The 15,610-nt window shown below is 41.0% G+C and overlaps 1 protein-coding gene and 1 long non-coding RNA gene across 14 annotated transcripts in view; one reads left to right on the top strand and one right to left on the bottom strand.

The window, feature by feature from the left end:
* The window catches only part of MYLK (myosin light chain kinase), a 279,682-nt gene extending 272,391 nt beyond the window's left edge, over positions 1–7,291 (top strand). For both annotated transcript variants that reach the window (XM_055258971.2, XM_063630182.1), the window contains 2 exons: positions 869–1,000; positions 5,263–7,291. In XM_055258971.2, the coding sequence (XP_055114946.2) occupies positions 869–1,000; positions 5,263–5,507 (377 nt within the window). In that variant the 3' untranslated portion in view covers positions 5,508–7,291. The remainder of the gene's footprint in view (positions 1–868; positions 1,001–5,262) is intronic.
* LOC129470956 (uncharacterized) overlaps positions 1–15,610 on the bottom strand; it is a 66,074-nt gene that overhangs the window by 25,482 nt on the left and 24,982 nt on the right. Inside the window, exon 4 of one of the 12 annotated variants that reach the window (XR_010118479.1) lies at positions 8,192–8,379. The exons of the other annotated variants lie outside the window; for them this stretch is intronic. This is a non-coding gene — a long non-coding RNA (uncharacterized lncRNA). The remainder of the gene's footprint in view (positions 1–8,191; positions 8,380–15,610) is intronic. 12 annotated transcript variants of the gene reach the window in all.

The raw sequence follows: 15,610 nt of genomic DNA, 5'->3' as shown, positions 1-15,610 counted from the left end.
ATGCTGTCCCATCCATCTCCTCAGTGAAAGCCCCAGCCTTTTCCTGCTTCAGGTGCATGCAGGGCCAGGCCCTTATCTCATTTGGCCAGAGACACCCTCTGTCCCTCCCTGCCTGGTGCTTTTTGTATCCACAGGTGAGAATCTGAGTTTAGATCTCTTTGGTGAGCAAAGGTAGGGTTATTGGTGAGGCCAGCAACTGCCTGCTCTGGAGCTTTCTTGCAGCCAGGGATAGACTGCAGCACACAGGCCTGGTCCCTCCTGAGCCACTCCTGCCCCTCCTCAGATGACCCAGACATAGCCTGAAGGGAAGGGAGGAGATACACCTGTCCCTCCAAGTTACAGCTTTTCCCTGAACCAATCCCACATCCTGGTCCACAGTCACACAGCATGAAGGCAGTGTGAGCATGGAGAAAGAGCCACTGGAAGCTGCAGATGCAGCTAGGACCTGACTCCTCCCTTGTAAAAAGCACGTGGAACACCTGCTGCAGAAGGAAGGCAGAGGGATACCAAGACTAGGAAGGCTGGTGAGGTCCTGCCGTGCTCAGATACCCTCAGCTGAATCCTAAAGCAGCATGAAATGCAGCCAGAAATCCTTTTTAAAGATGATTTCCTCTTTCAACATGTCAGCATAAGGGGAAGGGGGAGTCTGATCATTTCCTCAGCTTGGGCACAGTTCCTTCTTCTGCCAAAAACCATTTGGCAGCAGGCCAACCTGTCCCCAGGAGAAAGGCATGCTTATGATTCAGTTCTCAAAGCTGCCTTCTTTGCTAAATCATAGCGACTTTTTTAAAAGTTAGTTTCTTTAAGCTAGAGGCGAGGCAAGAACAAGGAATGAAGAAATGACCTGGTCTTCTTCTCTGTCTTCTAGAAGATGTGTCCCAAGCTTTCCTTGAGGCTGTTGCTGAGGAAAAGCCTCATGTAAAACCCTATTTCTCTAAGACCATTCGCGATTTAGAAGTTGTGGAGGGAAGTGCTGCTAGATTTGACTGCAAGATTGAAGGTAAGTTGTAGCTGTGCTTCCCTTCACCATGAATAGGGTGTGGCTGGATGGCAGGGTCCCTACCATGCACCCTGGGCAAGATGTCAGTTCTGTGCAGGTGGGGACAATGAGGAACCGCCAAGCTTTGGGGGAAACTGCGTCAGCAGGAGCTGCTCATAAAGGGCGATGCCCTGCACTCTCACCTCCTGAAGGTGTGTCCTTCAGTCACTTCCCAAGGGGGCACATTTGAAATTTCACCTACTTACACCAGCCACTAGACCTAAGTTTAGAAATGGCCTTGCATGGACTTACCTGGCTTTGGAACATGCTTAGTGAAATGAGCTTTGCAAACTGCTGAAAAGCATGTGACTTGCCCATACGAGGCCCTCAAAGGCTGGCACAAAGGCATAGGATGTGGCAGGCTCTGCTACTCGTCCACAGGCTGTGTGACCTTGGACGGTGGTCCAACTCCCCTGGGTTATGGTCCCTCTGCTGTAAGATGATAGCTAAGTCACGGAGTGGCTCTGGGGATTCCGTGAGGGGACATATGTGAGAAGGGGGAACCTTTTAGATCTTGTAAAGATGTCACGGAGCAAAGGGAAAAGTTGTGGGACTGGCAGGTACAGAGAGAGCGCATGCATTGTGACTTCAGACTGATGCCAGTTGAGAGCCAGGCACCCGGGACAAAGCACTCAGCCGGCGCCATCTTCCCCAGGCTGCTTATCTGCCTGCTGGGAATAATGCAGCCATAGACCTGTCAGTGGTCAGAGCTCAAGGGACCTTAAGGGGTCATGGCATAGCACCTGAGAAAAGAGCAAAGTTGATGACACAAAGCATTTCCATTTTCATATAGATTGCAACCGTCTAGAAAGAGAAGGGACAAGATAAGACAGGCTTTTTGCTTCAAGTCTGTGACTTTCACCTGCCAACCAGGGTGGCAGGTTATCGCCCATTTTGGTCTGACCAAATAAAGCACAGAAGTTTATTAGGCAACTTCCCCAAGGCCGCATAGCACAGTACAGCAGTCAGAACAAACTGTGCCTCCCACTTTCTTTGATTCTCCAGCAATGTGACTAGATAATGCCTTTTGAGTAAAATAACCCAAAGTTAGGAATGGAAAAGATAGTTTTTCTTCTGCATCTTTATATTATCAAAGTGCCTTATCAATGCTTCGCCTACCATAGTCATTTTCCTTTCCTCATTCAATTAAAAGAAAGTGGATGTGCTGCCTTTGATAATGTGAAAATTCTCGGACTGGGGATTCTGCTGAAGGCTCTGGAGCCACTGCTTGCAATTCTCACCATTACCATTGCATTTGGGTCTTCTGAAGTTTCTTTTCCTTTTTGAATGTTTTAAAATAACATAACGATTATCATTTTGTACCTAATTTTCTCTTTGGGATTGTTTCGTACTTAATTTTCTCTTTGGAATTGTTTCATTGATGTTTATGTAACTTTTGCCTGGAGCTCTGATGAGAAATTAAAGCATATGGATGCTGTTTTGATAAAAACAAAATTGAAACTTTTGCACTAAGAGTGCAGAGCGTGGGAGTGCAGGGTACTTTATGACCAGCTCTTCCTGACCCAATTTTCCTCATGGTCTGGGTGTTCCTAATTACTTCAAAAAAACAATTTCCAAAATTATTTTGAAAAAACAACATTGAAAAGAACATTAGAATTCTTGATTTCTTATGTATAATTTTTATTCTGGCTAGGGCTCATATTAGCCTGTTTGCATTGCTATAAAGGAATACCTGAGGCTGGAAAATTTATAAAGAAAAGAAGCTTATTTGGCTTGGTGCCAGCATCTGCATCCAGTGAGGCCTCAGGATGCTTTCAATCATAGCAGAAGCAGGCATGTCACATGGCAAGAGAGAGAGCGAGAGAGAAGGATGTGCCACGTTTTAACAACCAGATCCGCATGAACTGGCAGAGCAGGAACTCACCCATTACCTCGGGGAGGGCACCAAGACATTCATGAGGGATCCGCCTCCATGACCCAAACACCTCCCATCAGGCCCCACCTCCAACACTGGGGATCACATTTCAACATGAGATTCAGGGGGCACAAATATCCAAACCGTATCAGGGCTACAATTTTTTTCCTATAAAAATACTTCTCCAACATTTGAGAGAAAGTCAGGTGGAATATATTTAAAGGTATGTATATATATGACTTTAAAAGCGGGGTACGTGTATATACCATGTACATGCAAACAAAATGCATAATGTTGGTAATGCTGTGCATATATATGTACACATACACATTAAACATATATTTTATATGCATGTGTATTTTATTTTTTAATGCTGAACTTTGCAGAGATATGACTAATGCATAAAGGCTCATTGGTGAGGTCCATTTCCAATTGTCCATAGGCAAATTACCTGCTTTGGATCAGACTAAGACAAATATTGCTTTCTTCTTCTTGGCAATATTATCAGCTCTTTTAAATTATGTTTTATATAGCTGTTATTAGCTTTATTGAGTTATAATTTATATACTATAAAATTCACCTATTTTATATGCACAATTCAATTATTTTTAATGAATTTATACCACAATCCAATTTTAGAACATTTTCATCACTCCAAAAAGTTCCCTTCTTCCCATTTTGTTTTGACTCTTATTTTTCATTTAAGTTATTTAACTTAAACTATTATACAAAATTGAAAATTTAGGCTGGGCATAGTGGCTCACATCTGTAATCCCAACACTTTGGAAAGCCAAGGCAGGCAGATCACTTGAGTCCAGGAGTTCAAGACCAGCCTGGGCAACATGGTGAAACCCCATCGCTACAAAAAATATGAAAATTAGCTGGGTGTGGTGGTGTGTACCTGTAGTCTGAGCTACGCAGTAGGCTGAGGTGGGAGGATCACTTGAGCCTGGACATTGGAGGTCGCAGTGACCTGAGATCATGCTGCTGCGCTCCTGCCTAGGCAACAGAGTGAGACTCTGTCTCAAAAAAAAAAAAAAAAAAAAAAGATAGAAAATTGTATTTTTGGCTGAGCATGGGTGGCTCACACCTGTAATCCCAGCACTTTGGGAGGCCAAGGCAGGCAGATTACCTGAGGTCAGGAGATACAGACTAGCCTGGTCAACATGCTGAAACCCTGTCTCTACTAAAAATACAAAAATTAGCCGGGTGTGGTGGCGCACGCCTGTAATCCCAGCTACTCAGAAGGCTGAGGCACAAGAATCACTTGAACCAAGGAGGCAGAGGTTACAGTGAGCCAAGATCACGCTACTGCACTTCAGCCTGGGCGACAAAGTGAGACTCTGTCTCAAAAAAAAAAAAAAAAGAAAATTGTATTTTCACTCTAAGAAGGCATTTAGATCTAGGTGTAGAGAGTTGGAGTTGGAGCAGTATTTCAGGTAGTACTCCATTTTTTATTTTTATTTTTTTGCCATGTTTGCCAAGCTGGTCTTGAACTCCTGCCCACCTCGGCCTCCCAAAGTGCTGGGATTACAGGTGTGAGCCACCATGCCTAGCCTCAGGTAGTACTCTATGTCTGTTTAAAGATGGGTGGGTGTGGTGGCTCACACCTGTAATCCCAGCACTTTGGGAGGTCAAGGTCAGAGGATCCCTTGAGCCCAGGAGTTTGAGACCAGCCTGGGCAACATAGGGAGACCCTGTCTTTACAAAAAAAAACTTTTTAAAAATTAGCCGGGCATGGTGGCATGTACCTATAGCTCCAGCTACTTGGGAGGCTGAGGGAGGAGGATCGCTTGAGCCCAGGAAGTTGAGGCTGCAGTGAGCCATGTTCATGCCACTGCACTCCAGCCTAGGTGATAGAATGAGACCCTGTCCCCCTATCCCCCAAAAAGTGAAAGGTGGGATGTTTAACTGAGCATGGTCACTCATGCCTATAGTCTTGATACTCAGGAGGCTGAGAAGGGAGGATCGTTTGAGCCCAGGAATTTGAGCAACAGTAAGCTATGATCATGCCACTACACTCCAGCCTAGGCAACAGAGTGAGACCCATCACTTAAAAAAAAAAAAAAAACTATTAAGTTTTTTAATAGGTGGGATGTGGTGCTAGTCCAACATGTGTGGGAAATGGAACAACTTTAAAATATTCTATTTGGGGTTTCAGATATTGGTATTTACAAGACATGTCCATATTCTAATGTAGATATCAAAACAGTTGATAAAGGCCAACATCAAAATTTTTTCCTTAACCACCTTAATCAATAGTGGTAGCTTATGAGTTGCTTGCATGAGTTGATAAGAAATTTTGAATAACAGTTCCTGCAACTTGTGTTCTCTCCCTGTGATGCAGGATACCCGGACCCCGAGGTTGTCTGGTTCAAAGATGACCAGTCAATCAGGGAGTCCCGCCACTTCCAGATAGACTACGATGAGGACGGGAACTGCTCTTTAATTATTAGTGATGTTTGCGGGGATGACGATGCCAAGTACACCTGCAAGGCTGTCAACAGTCTTGGAGAAGCCACCTGCACAGCAGAGCTCATTGTGGAAACGATGGAGGAAGGCGAAGGGGAAGGGGAAGAGGAAGAAGAGTGAAACAAAGCCAGAGAAAAGCAGTTTCTAAGTCATATTAAAAGGACTATTTCTCTAAAAAAAAAAAAACTCAAGATAGTAAAAGCACCTAGTGTGATAGATTATCTAGTTAGGTCATTTGTGGGTTGATTCTTCAGAAACAGCAGTTGATACCTAGCAGCGTTATTGATGGGCATTAATCTACATTAGCTGGCACCTTAAGATACTAGTGCAGCTAGATTTCATTTAGGGAAATCACCAGTAACTTGGCTGACCAATTGATTTTAGAGAGAAAGTAACCAAACCAAATATTTATCTGGGCAAAGTCATAAATTCTCCACTTGAATGCGCTCATTAAAAATAAGGCCAAAACAAGGGTTCTGGGCCACAGCTCAGCCCAGAGGGTCCCTGGAGATGGGAAGCCTCTGTCTCCCCACCCCCTGACTCTAGAGAACTGGGTTTTCTCCCAGTACTCCAGCAATTCATTTCTGAAAGCAGTTGAGCCACTTTATTCCAAAGTACACTGCAGATGTTCAAACTCTCCATTTCTCTTTCCCCTTCCACCTGCCAGTTTTTCTGAATCTCAACTTGTCATGAGTTTAAGCATTAAGGACATTATGCTTCTTAGATTCTGAAGACAGGTCCCTGCTCATGGATGACTCTGGCTTCCTTAGGAAAATATTTTTCTTCCAAAATCAGTAGGAAATCTAAACTTATCCCCTCTTTGCAGATATCTAGCAGCTTCAGACATTTGGTTAAGAACCCATGGAAAAAAAAAAAATCCTTGCTAATGTGGTTTCCTTTGCAAACAAGGATTCTTATTTGTGCTGTTGTTATAGAATATCAGCTCTGAATGTGTGGTAAAGATTTTTGTGTTTGAATATAGGAGAAATCAGTTTGCTAAAAAGTTAGTCTTAATTATCTATTGGCCATGATGAAACAGATTTCAACTGATAAAGAGCTGGAGAACTCCATGTACTTTGGAATCTCCTCCAAGATAGCCAGAGTTTAATACATCTTCATTCTCAACACTCTCCAAAGAACATGACCTACCTTATGGGTTCCATATTTTTCTTCTTAAATGTGCATCAATCATGCCTTGCCCCCAGCCTTTAAATATATTCTTAGACCTGGTAAATGCACTCAGACTTGCGTCTTTAGGAATTTTTAACTTTCTTTCACTACATTGGCACTTAAATTTTTTCTTCATAAAACTTTTTGAAGGTCATAAACAAAGACCATAATTGATAGACCTAATACATTTCCTCTCTGTGTGTGTGTAACATTCCAAATACTTTTTTTTTCTTTTCCACTGTTTGTAAGGTGCAACAATTTAATATTTTTAAGGGACTTTTTAAGAGTTCCTTAAGAACCAATTTAAAATTACTTCAGTGCAATCCTACACAGTATCAACATTAGAATTTTGATATTAGTCTTACGTTATCTTCCATGCTATTTTTATCTGCTTTTTGCTGCTAGTTTCAAACTGCCAGTATTTTTCCTTTTGCTTTTAAAATAGTTACAATATTTTTCATAATAGCCACAGTATTGCCACAGTTTATTATAATAAAGGGTTTTCATTTGATTTAGAGCATTCAAAGCTTTTTTCTATCACTTTTGTGTTCAGAATATAACCTTTGTGTGTGTGTATGTTGTGTGTGTGCATGTGTGGTGTATATGTGTGTTACAGTTTAATGCCTTGGGATTGTGTTAATGTTCTCTTGGTTTATTATGCCATCAGAATGGTAAATGAGAACACTACAACTGTAGTCAGCTCACAGTTTTTAAATAAAGGATACCACAGTGCATGCTGTTTGTTCAATCTTTGCAGACTTCTCTTTCTTTCTATGCTACCAGTTGTAAAGGACACAGATATATCTTGGAAATGAAAAACAAACACTGTGGTGCATAGATGTGAAGAACTGGCTTATGTGGTTGTGTTTTACTATAGAACAGAATGATTTAGGAAGTTCTTGTTTATATAGGTAGCCTAATTTACACGTTTAGTTCAAAATTTCTCTTGAGCATCAGTACTATATCATTCTAGAAGGACATCTTATAGAGCAGGTGTCCCCAACCCCCGGTACATGGCCTGTTAGGAACCAGGTCACACATAAGGAGGTTAGCAGTGGGCAAGTAAGCAAAGCTTCATCTATATTTATAGCTGATCCCCATTGCTTGCATTACCGCCTGAGCTCTGCCTCCTGTCAGATCAGCAGCAGCATTAGGTTCTCTCAGGAACAAACTCTATTGTGAATTGCTCATGTGAGGGATCTAGGTTTCACGCTCCTTATGAGAATCTAACACCTGATGATCTGTCACTGTCTCCCATCACCCCTAGATGGGACAGTCTAGTTGCAGGAAAACAAGCTCAGGGCTTCCACTGATTCTACATTATGATGAGTTGTATACTTATTATTATTACAATGTAATAAAATTATTATTTTATATTATTATAATAAAATGTATTATTACAATGTAATAATAATAGAAATAAAACGCACAATACATATAATGTGCTTGAATAATCCCAAAACCACCCCCTCTCCCGGTCCATGGAGAAACTGTCTTCCATGAAAGTGGTCCCTGGTGCCAAAAAGGTTAGGGACCACTGTTACAGAATATCAGGTTCTCAAAATGCTAAAATCTATATGACATTTTTAACACGTGACATTATCATCATCATCATCATCACTGATACTATTTACCAGGGCATGGTTTGAATTGGTGACTTTGGTGCAATTCATTATTGGCAGCCAAATGCTTTATCCATATCTTCATATTGAAGAATTTGTTATCAGGAAACTACCAGTCCTGCTTTACAAGAAGTCTGTTATCAGATATCAGATCGCGAGGCCCCCATGTCTTCAAATGTTCAAACAATATTGTGAATAGTCTAGAAAGAGTTTAAGACATGCCGTTAAATGTAGGGCTAGATAATTCTCTGATTCTTTGATGTAGTCTGGAAAGAAACAATCCATTGTCTAGTTAATAAATATTTAGTGTTTTCATTTTTAAGACAATCACAATCCACAAATGTCCCTAGTAATTTATTATTTTTAAGGAAAATGACTTTTTATTCCTTGCTAGTGAAAAATGTACAATTTATATGCTGCACTGAGAAAAATAACAGATATATTTTCTTCCATTCATTTTCATCCCAAACATATAAAAAATAATCCATTGATTGTTCCTTGCATTGCATATCTTATTAAAAGATATTTCCTACATGCAACTAATAAGACATGCTGACTGTTGTCAGCTCTAAATTTATGTAAAGATTTTTTATTTTTGTTAAAATGTTTGAAATTTGCTTTTTGCTCCACACCTTACCTGTTTTTGATAAATCTGTGCTAATGAGTACCTAGGAGGTAATAAATAATTGAGTTGTGAGAAACCCAATTCTCCATTTTTCAAGAAAACACAAGTAGCACTACTCTCTTTATCCCTTGGGACTCCTTCTCTGTATTTTGAAAGGGGGGGCTAATGTCAGTGGCAGTTGTTGCTAAGGATCTCTGCACAGAGTTAGGGCTTCACTCTCGGCTTCCTGGTTAGATGGGGCCATGTGACTAGTCCTAGTCAGTGAGCTGTGACCAGAAGTGATGTATGTACCCTCGGGACCAGAGCATTTATGTGCTGGTACAAGCCTCTCCATAATGACTGGCAACACATGAGATGGTGGCTGCTGCAGCCATCTGGGCCTCTAGCCAACCCAAAATGGGGACATAACAAAAGCAAGAAATAAACATTTGTTCTTATAAATCACCAAGATTTTAGGGTTCTCTGGGGCTGCAACATAACCTAGACTATCCTGATACAGGCTTATCACCATGTTCTGGATGTGTGGGGACCAGGATGGTAGCCACTACTCACAAGTGGCTATTTAAATTTAAGTTACTTAAAATAAAATAAAAAATTCAGTTCCTCAGTTGTATGAGTTACATTTCAATGCTCTATAGTCACATGTACATCACTTTTCAAATTATGTGAAATTAAAACTGAAAAGCTTGTGTGAAAGTCTAGAGAGTATGTCTATAGTTTCATCAATTGTATTGGATAATATAGTCTCGATACTCAAGTGTTGTTCTTAATTATTTATATTCAAATATAGTTTTTCACTTTGTAAGACATTTTAAAGGCTGAGTGCAGTGGTGCACACCTGTAGTCCCAGCACTTTGGGAGGCCAAGGCAGGAGAATCGCTTGAGGCCAGAAGTTCAAGACCAGCCTGCACAACATAGCAAGACCCCATCTCTATTTCTTTAAAAAAAAATAATTAAAACATAAAAAGACATTTTGAAAGTACCAGTTCTGGCCAGGCGCAGTGGCTCACGCCTGTAATCCCAGCACTTTGGGAGGCCGAGGCAGGTGGATCACGAGGTCAGGAGATCGAGACCATCCTGGCTAACATGGTGAAACCCCCGTCTCTACTAAAAATACAAAAAATTAGCCGGGCGTGGTAGCGGGTGCATGTAGTCCCAGCTACTCGGGAGGCTGAGGCAGGAGAATGGCATGAACCCGGGAGGCAGAGCCTGCAGTGAGCGGAGATTGCGCCACTGCACTCCAGCCTGGGCGACAGAGTGAGACTCCGTCTCAAAAAAAAAAAAAGTACCAGTTCTACGCTTCTGACCTAAAATCTCAATAGTCCTGCAATTCACAAGCAACTCTCAGATTATTTCTGATATGAGACAACCAACAAGGCCAACATTCTCCAACGTCTTTGGAATTTGCTACTTGAGGTGGGGGATCACCAGTGGGGACTATGAGATGGATGCAGAAAGGGAGAGAGACAGGGCTGCTGAGGCAGAATTTCCTCAACAATGGGTCAAAAGGGAGAGGAGCCATCCTGAGGCTACAATCCTTCCAAACTCAGCTGCCTTTTATCAGAACTCCCTTCCCACTGGAATTCAAAACACTCAGGAGATCTATAGTGCTTAGGGACAACACTGAATTTCTAACCGCTGCTGGTTGGAGATTTTAGCCCATAGGCCTTACCCGTGTTCCAAATGCTTATACCCTGCAGGAAGCGCTTCGTGTCAGCGACTTCAGCCCCCCCGAGTCTCTGTTTGAGGCCTGTGGTAAATTTTCACAAGATATTTTGTGACTCTCTTAGACTAGATTTCTTTCAGCTGCAGATAACTAAGGGAGAAGGAGGTTACAAATTAACCTATGTCAATTTGGTCATTCATATTTATTATTAATAACATCTTTAAGACAGGTATCAGTAGCCTCCAATAGTTAAGATATAGATTGAGCTATGGGGCTTCTCCACAACCACGCTTCAGGTGGTATGTTTCAGAGATAGTCTTAGGCCAAACTTATCAAACACCTATTAGCCAGCAGTCATACAACCGATTCTGCAAGCTCCATGAAGTCCCAGATATGTCTCTCTGGAAAGCACCTTGCATGTTGTCACTGAAGGCAAATCCTGCAGTGTACTTGGGTAGGAGGCAGCTAACCTGGTTAATCAGTGGAGTCAGTTCCTGTTGGTGCTATCCTAGGAACCAACTTGTCCAACTTACCCACCATTTTCATTCCCTCTGTAAAATAAGTTACTACCTCTTACCTCTACCTCTTACTACAGCTGTGCCGCTTGTGCCTCAGTTTCCACAGCTACAAAATTAGAGTTATAGTAGTTCCTCACTCATGGGTTGATAGATTAAACGAGCTCTATGTGCCTGACCTTATGGTATGCCCTCATTCTGGCACTCAGAGATGCTAAGATGTATCAGAAACAATCTCTACTCTGAAAGAACTGATTACATTTCTGCAGAAAAAAAAAAACCCAAATATGTGAAAAAATTATATTCAGTCAGCCCTCTGTATCCATGGGTTCCAAATCCATGGATTCAATCAACTGGAGATGAAAAATATTTGGTGGGAGGCTAGGTGTGGTGGCTCATGCCTGTAATGCTAGCACTTTGGGAGGCCAAGGCAGGCAGATCACCTGAGGTTAGGAGTTCAAGACCAGTCTGGCCAATATGGTGAAACCTTGTCTCTACTAAAATACAAAAATTAGCTGAGCATAATGGCAGGCGCCTGTAATCCCAGCTACTAAGGAGGCTGAGACAGGAGAATTGCTTGAAACCAGGAGACGGTGGTTGCAGTGAGCCGAGATCACACCACTGCACTCCAGCCTGGGTGGCTGAGTGGCTGAGTGAGATACTGTCTCAAAATATATATATATATATATTTCATATTATATATATAAAATACATATATTTCATATTATATATATAAAATACATATATTTCATATTATATATATAAAATATATATATTTCATATTATATATATAAAATATATATATTTCATATTATATATAAAATATATATTTCATATTATATATATAAAATATATATTTCATGTATATATATAAAATATATATATTTCATAGTATATATATAAAATATATAATGTATTTTATATTATATATAGAAAATATATATTATATATTTCATATTATATATAAAATATATATTTTATATATAATATTATATATAATATTTATATTATATATAATATTAATATATAATATATATTTTATATTATATCTATAATTTATAATATATATTTTATATTATATTTATAATTATATAAATATATAATTATATATTATAATTATATAATTAATAATATAATTAAATTTATATTTATAATATATAATATATATTTTATATTATATCTATATTTTATATATATATATTTGGGGGTGGGGAGTTCCACAAACTTCCAAAAAGCAAAACTTGAATTTGCTGCTCACCTAGTACTACATTGAATCTATGTGAAAGAAGTGATGTGTAGGCATTGTATTCAGTATTATAAGTAATCTAGAGATGATTTAAAGCATACAGGAAAATGTGCATAGGTTACATGCAAATACTACATATGCCATTTTATATAAGGGACTTGAGCAACTGCAGATTTTGTTATCTGTGGGGGTGTCCTGGAACCAATACCCCACCAACAACTGTACTAAAGATGGAAGGTATTATTTTAAGTTCTACCCACCTCCCCAAAAAAGGATCTTTGAAACTGGAAGTGCCATGTAATTGTACAAAAAAACAATTGCTGTGAGTTTAGGAAATTTTACAAATCTAAATCTTGTTCTAAGGAAAGTTTTAACTTCCAGTCCCTAAATATTCCCTTCTTCACAGTCAAAGGAGAAAAGCTCATCTGATCTTATGAGTATTATTTTTCTATCAAGAGGAAATTTCCTAGAGTTAGCTTGACTTAAACTAATTACACTTAACTTTTATCCTGACACATCCCCTAAGTTCTAATTGATATTTGCAAAAGCTGACATACATTGACTTGCTTCTGGCTGCATATTAACCACAGAACAAATAGGGCTCCCAAGGCTGAGTAGATGTCTTTTTCAAATTGTCTAGAAAGCTAAAAACTGAGACTCCTGTTTTCAGAAGAATCACGAGATCAAGGAAATATCAGCTTAGGAAACAGGAACCTACCACAGTAGAGAGAAAGTCAAACATGAAATACTCGAGAGAAGCAGTGATTCTCTACCCCTCAGAACTTTCATTAAACTGATAGTAAAGGGATAACAATGTTTTTAAAAAAGATGTCCCCGGTGTGTGATGTTCCCCTTCCTGTGTCCATGTGTTCTCATTGTTCAATTCCCACCTATGAAGGTAACAAACCTGCACGTTGTACACATGTACCCTAAAACTTAAAGTATAGTAATAATAAAATAAAGAGATGTGAGGGATGGAGCCAAGATGGCCGAATAGGAACAGCTCCAGTCTACAGCTCCCAGCCTGAGCGACACAGAAGACGGGCGATTTCTGAATTTCTGTTCGAGGTACCGGTTTCATCTCACTAGGGAGTGCCAAACAGTGGGTGCAGGACAGTCAGTGAAGCGCACGGTGTGCGAGCCGAAGCAGGGCGAGGCACTGCCTCACTCGGGAAGCGCAAGGGGTCAGGGAGTTCCCTTTCCTAGTCGAAGAAAGGGGTAACAGACGGCACCTGGAATATCGGGTCACTCCCACCCTAATACTGCGCTTTTCCAACGGGCCTGGAAAACGGCACACTAGGAGATTGTGTCCCACACCTGGCTCGGAGGGTCCTATGCCCACGGAGTCTCGCTGATTGCTAGCACAGCAGTCTGAGATCAAGCTGCAAGGAGGCAGCGAGGCTGGGGGAGGGGCACCCGCCATTGCCCAGGCTTGCTTAGGTAAACAAAGCAGCCAGGAAGCTCGATCTGGGTGGAGCCCACCACAGCTCAAGGAGGCCTGCCTGCCTCTGTAGGCTCCACCTCTGGGGGCAGGGCACAGACAAACAAAAAGTCAGCAGGAACCGCCAGACTTAAATGTCCCTGTCTGACTGACAGCTTTGAAGAGAGTAGTGGTTCTCCCAGCACGCAGCTGGAGATCTGAGAACAGACAGACTGCCTCCTAAAGTGGGTCCCTGACCCCTGAGCAGCCCAACTGGGAGGCACCCCCCAGTAGGGACAGACTGACACCTCACTCGGCCAGGTACTCCTCTGAGACAAAACTTCCAGAGGAACTATCAGACAGCTGAATTTGTGGTCTCACGAAAATCCGCTGTTCTGCAGCCACCACTGCTGACACCCAGCCAAACAGGGTTTGGAGTGGACCTCTAGTAAACTCCAACAGACCTGCAGCTGAGGGTCCTGTCTGGTAGAAGGAAAACTAACAAACAGAAAGGACATCCACACCAAAAACCCATCTGTACATCACCATCATCAAAGACCAAAAGTAGATAAAACCACAAAGATGGGGAAAAAACAGAGCAGAAAAACTGGAAACTCTAAAAAGAAGAGCACCTCTCCTCCTCCAAAGGAACGCAGTTCCTCACCAGCAACGGAACAAAGTTGGATAGAGGATGACTTTGATGAGTTGAGAGAAGAAGGCTTCAGACAATCAAACTACTCCGAGCTACGGGAGGAAATTCAAAACAATAGCAAAGAAGTTAAAAACTTTGAAAAAAAATGAGAAGAATGGATAACTAGAATAACCAATGGAGAGAAGGGCTTAAAGGAGCTGATGGAGCTGAAAGCCAAGTTTCGAGAACTACGCGAAGATTGCAGAAGCCTCAGTAGCAGATGCGATCAACTGGAAGAAAGGGTATCAGTGATGGAAGATGAAATGAATGAAATGAAGCAAGAAGGGAAGTTTAGAGAAAAAAGAATAAAGAAATGAACAAAGCCTCCAAGAAATTTGGGACTATGTGAAAAGACCAAACCTACGTCTGATTGGTGTACCTGAAAATGACGGGGAGAATGGAACCAAGTTGGAAAACACTCTGCAAGATATTATCCAGGAGAACTTCCCCAATCTAGCAAGGCAGGCCAACATTCAGATTCAGGAAATACAGAGAATGCCACAAAGATACTCCTCGACAAGAGCAACTCCAAGACACATAATTGTCAGATTCACCAAAGTTGAAATGAAGGAAAAAATGTTAAGGGCAGCCAGAGAGAAAGGTCGGGTTACCCACAAAGGGAAGCCCATCAGACTAACAGCGGATCTCTCGGCAGAAACTCTACAAGCCAGAAGAGAGTGGAGGCCGATATTCAACATTCTTAAAGAAAAGAATTTTCAACCCAGAATTTCATATCCAGCCAAACTAAGTGAAGGAGAAATAAAATACTTTACAGACAAGCAAACGCTGAGTGATTTTGTCACCACCAGGCCTGCCCTAAAAGAGCTCCTGAAGGAAGCACTAAACATGGAAAGGAACAACCGGTACCAGCCCCTGAAAAACATGCCAAATTGTAAAGACCATTGAGGCTAGGAAGAAACTGCATCAACTAACGAGCAAAATAACCAACTAACATCATAATGACAGGATCAGATTCACACATAACAATATTAAGTTAAATGTAAATGGGCTAAATGCTCCAATCAAAAGACACAGACTGGCAAACTGGATAAGGAGTCAGGACCCATCAGTGTGCTGTATTCAGGAAACTCATCTCACGTGCAGAGACACACATAGACTCAAAATAAAGGGATGGAGGAAGATCTATCAAGCAAATGGAAAACAAAAAAAGGCAGGGGTTGCAATCCTAGTCTCTGATAAAATAGACTTTAAACCAACAAAGATCAAAAGAGACAAAGAAGGCCATTACATAATGGTAAAGGGATCAA

The sequence above is a fragment of the Symphalangus syndactylus genome, chromosome 21 (assembly GCF_028878055.3).
Source record: "Symphalangus syndactylus isolate Jambi chromosome 21, NHGRI_mSymSyn1-v2.1_pri, whole genome shotgun sequence".
NCBI lineage: Eukaryota > Metazoa > Chordata > Mammalia > Primates > Hylobatidae > Symphalangus > Symphalangus syndactylus.
This window is presented reverse-complemented; position numbering and strand designations above follow the sequence as displayed.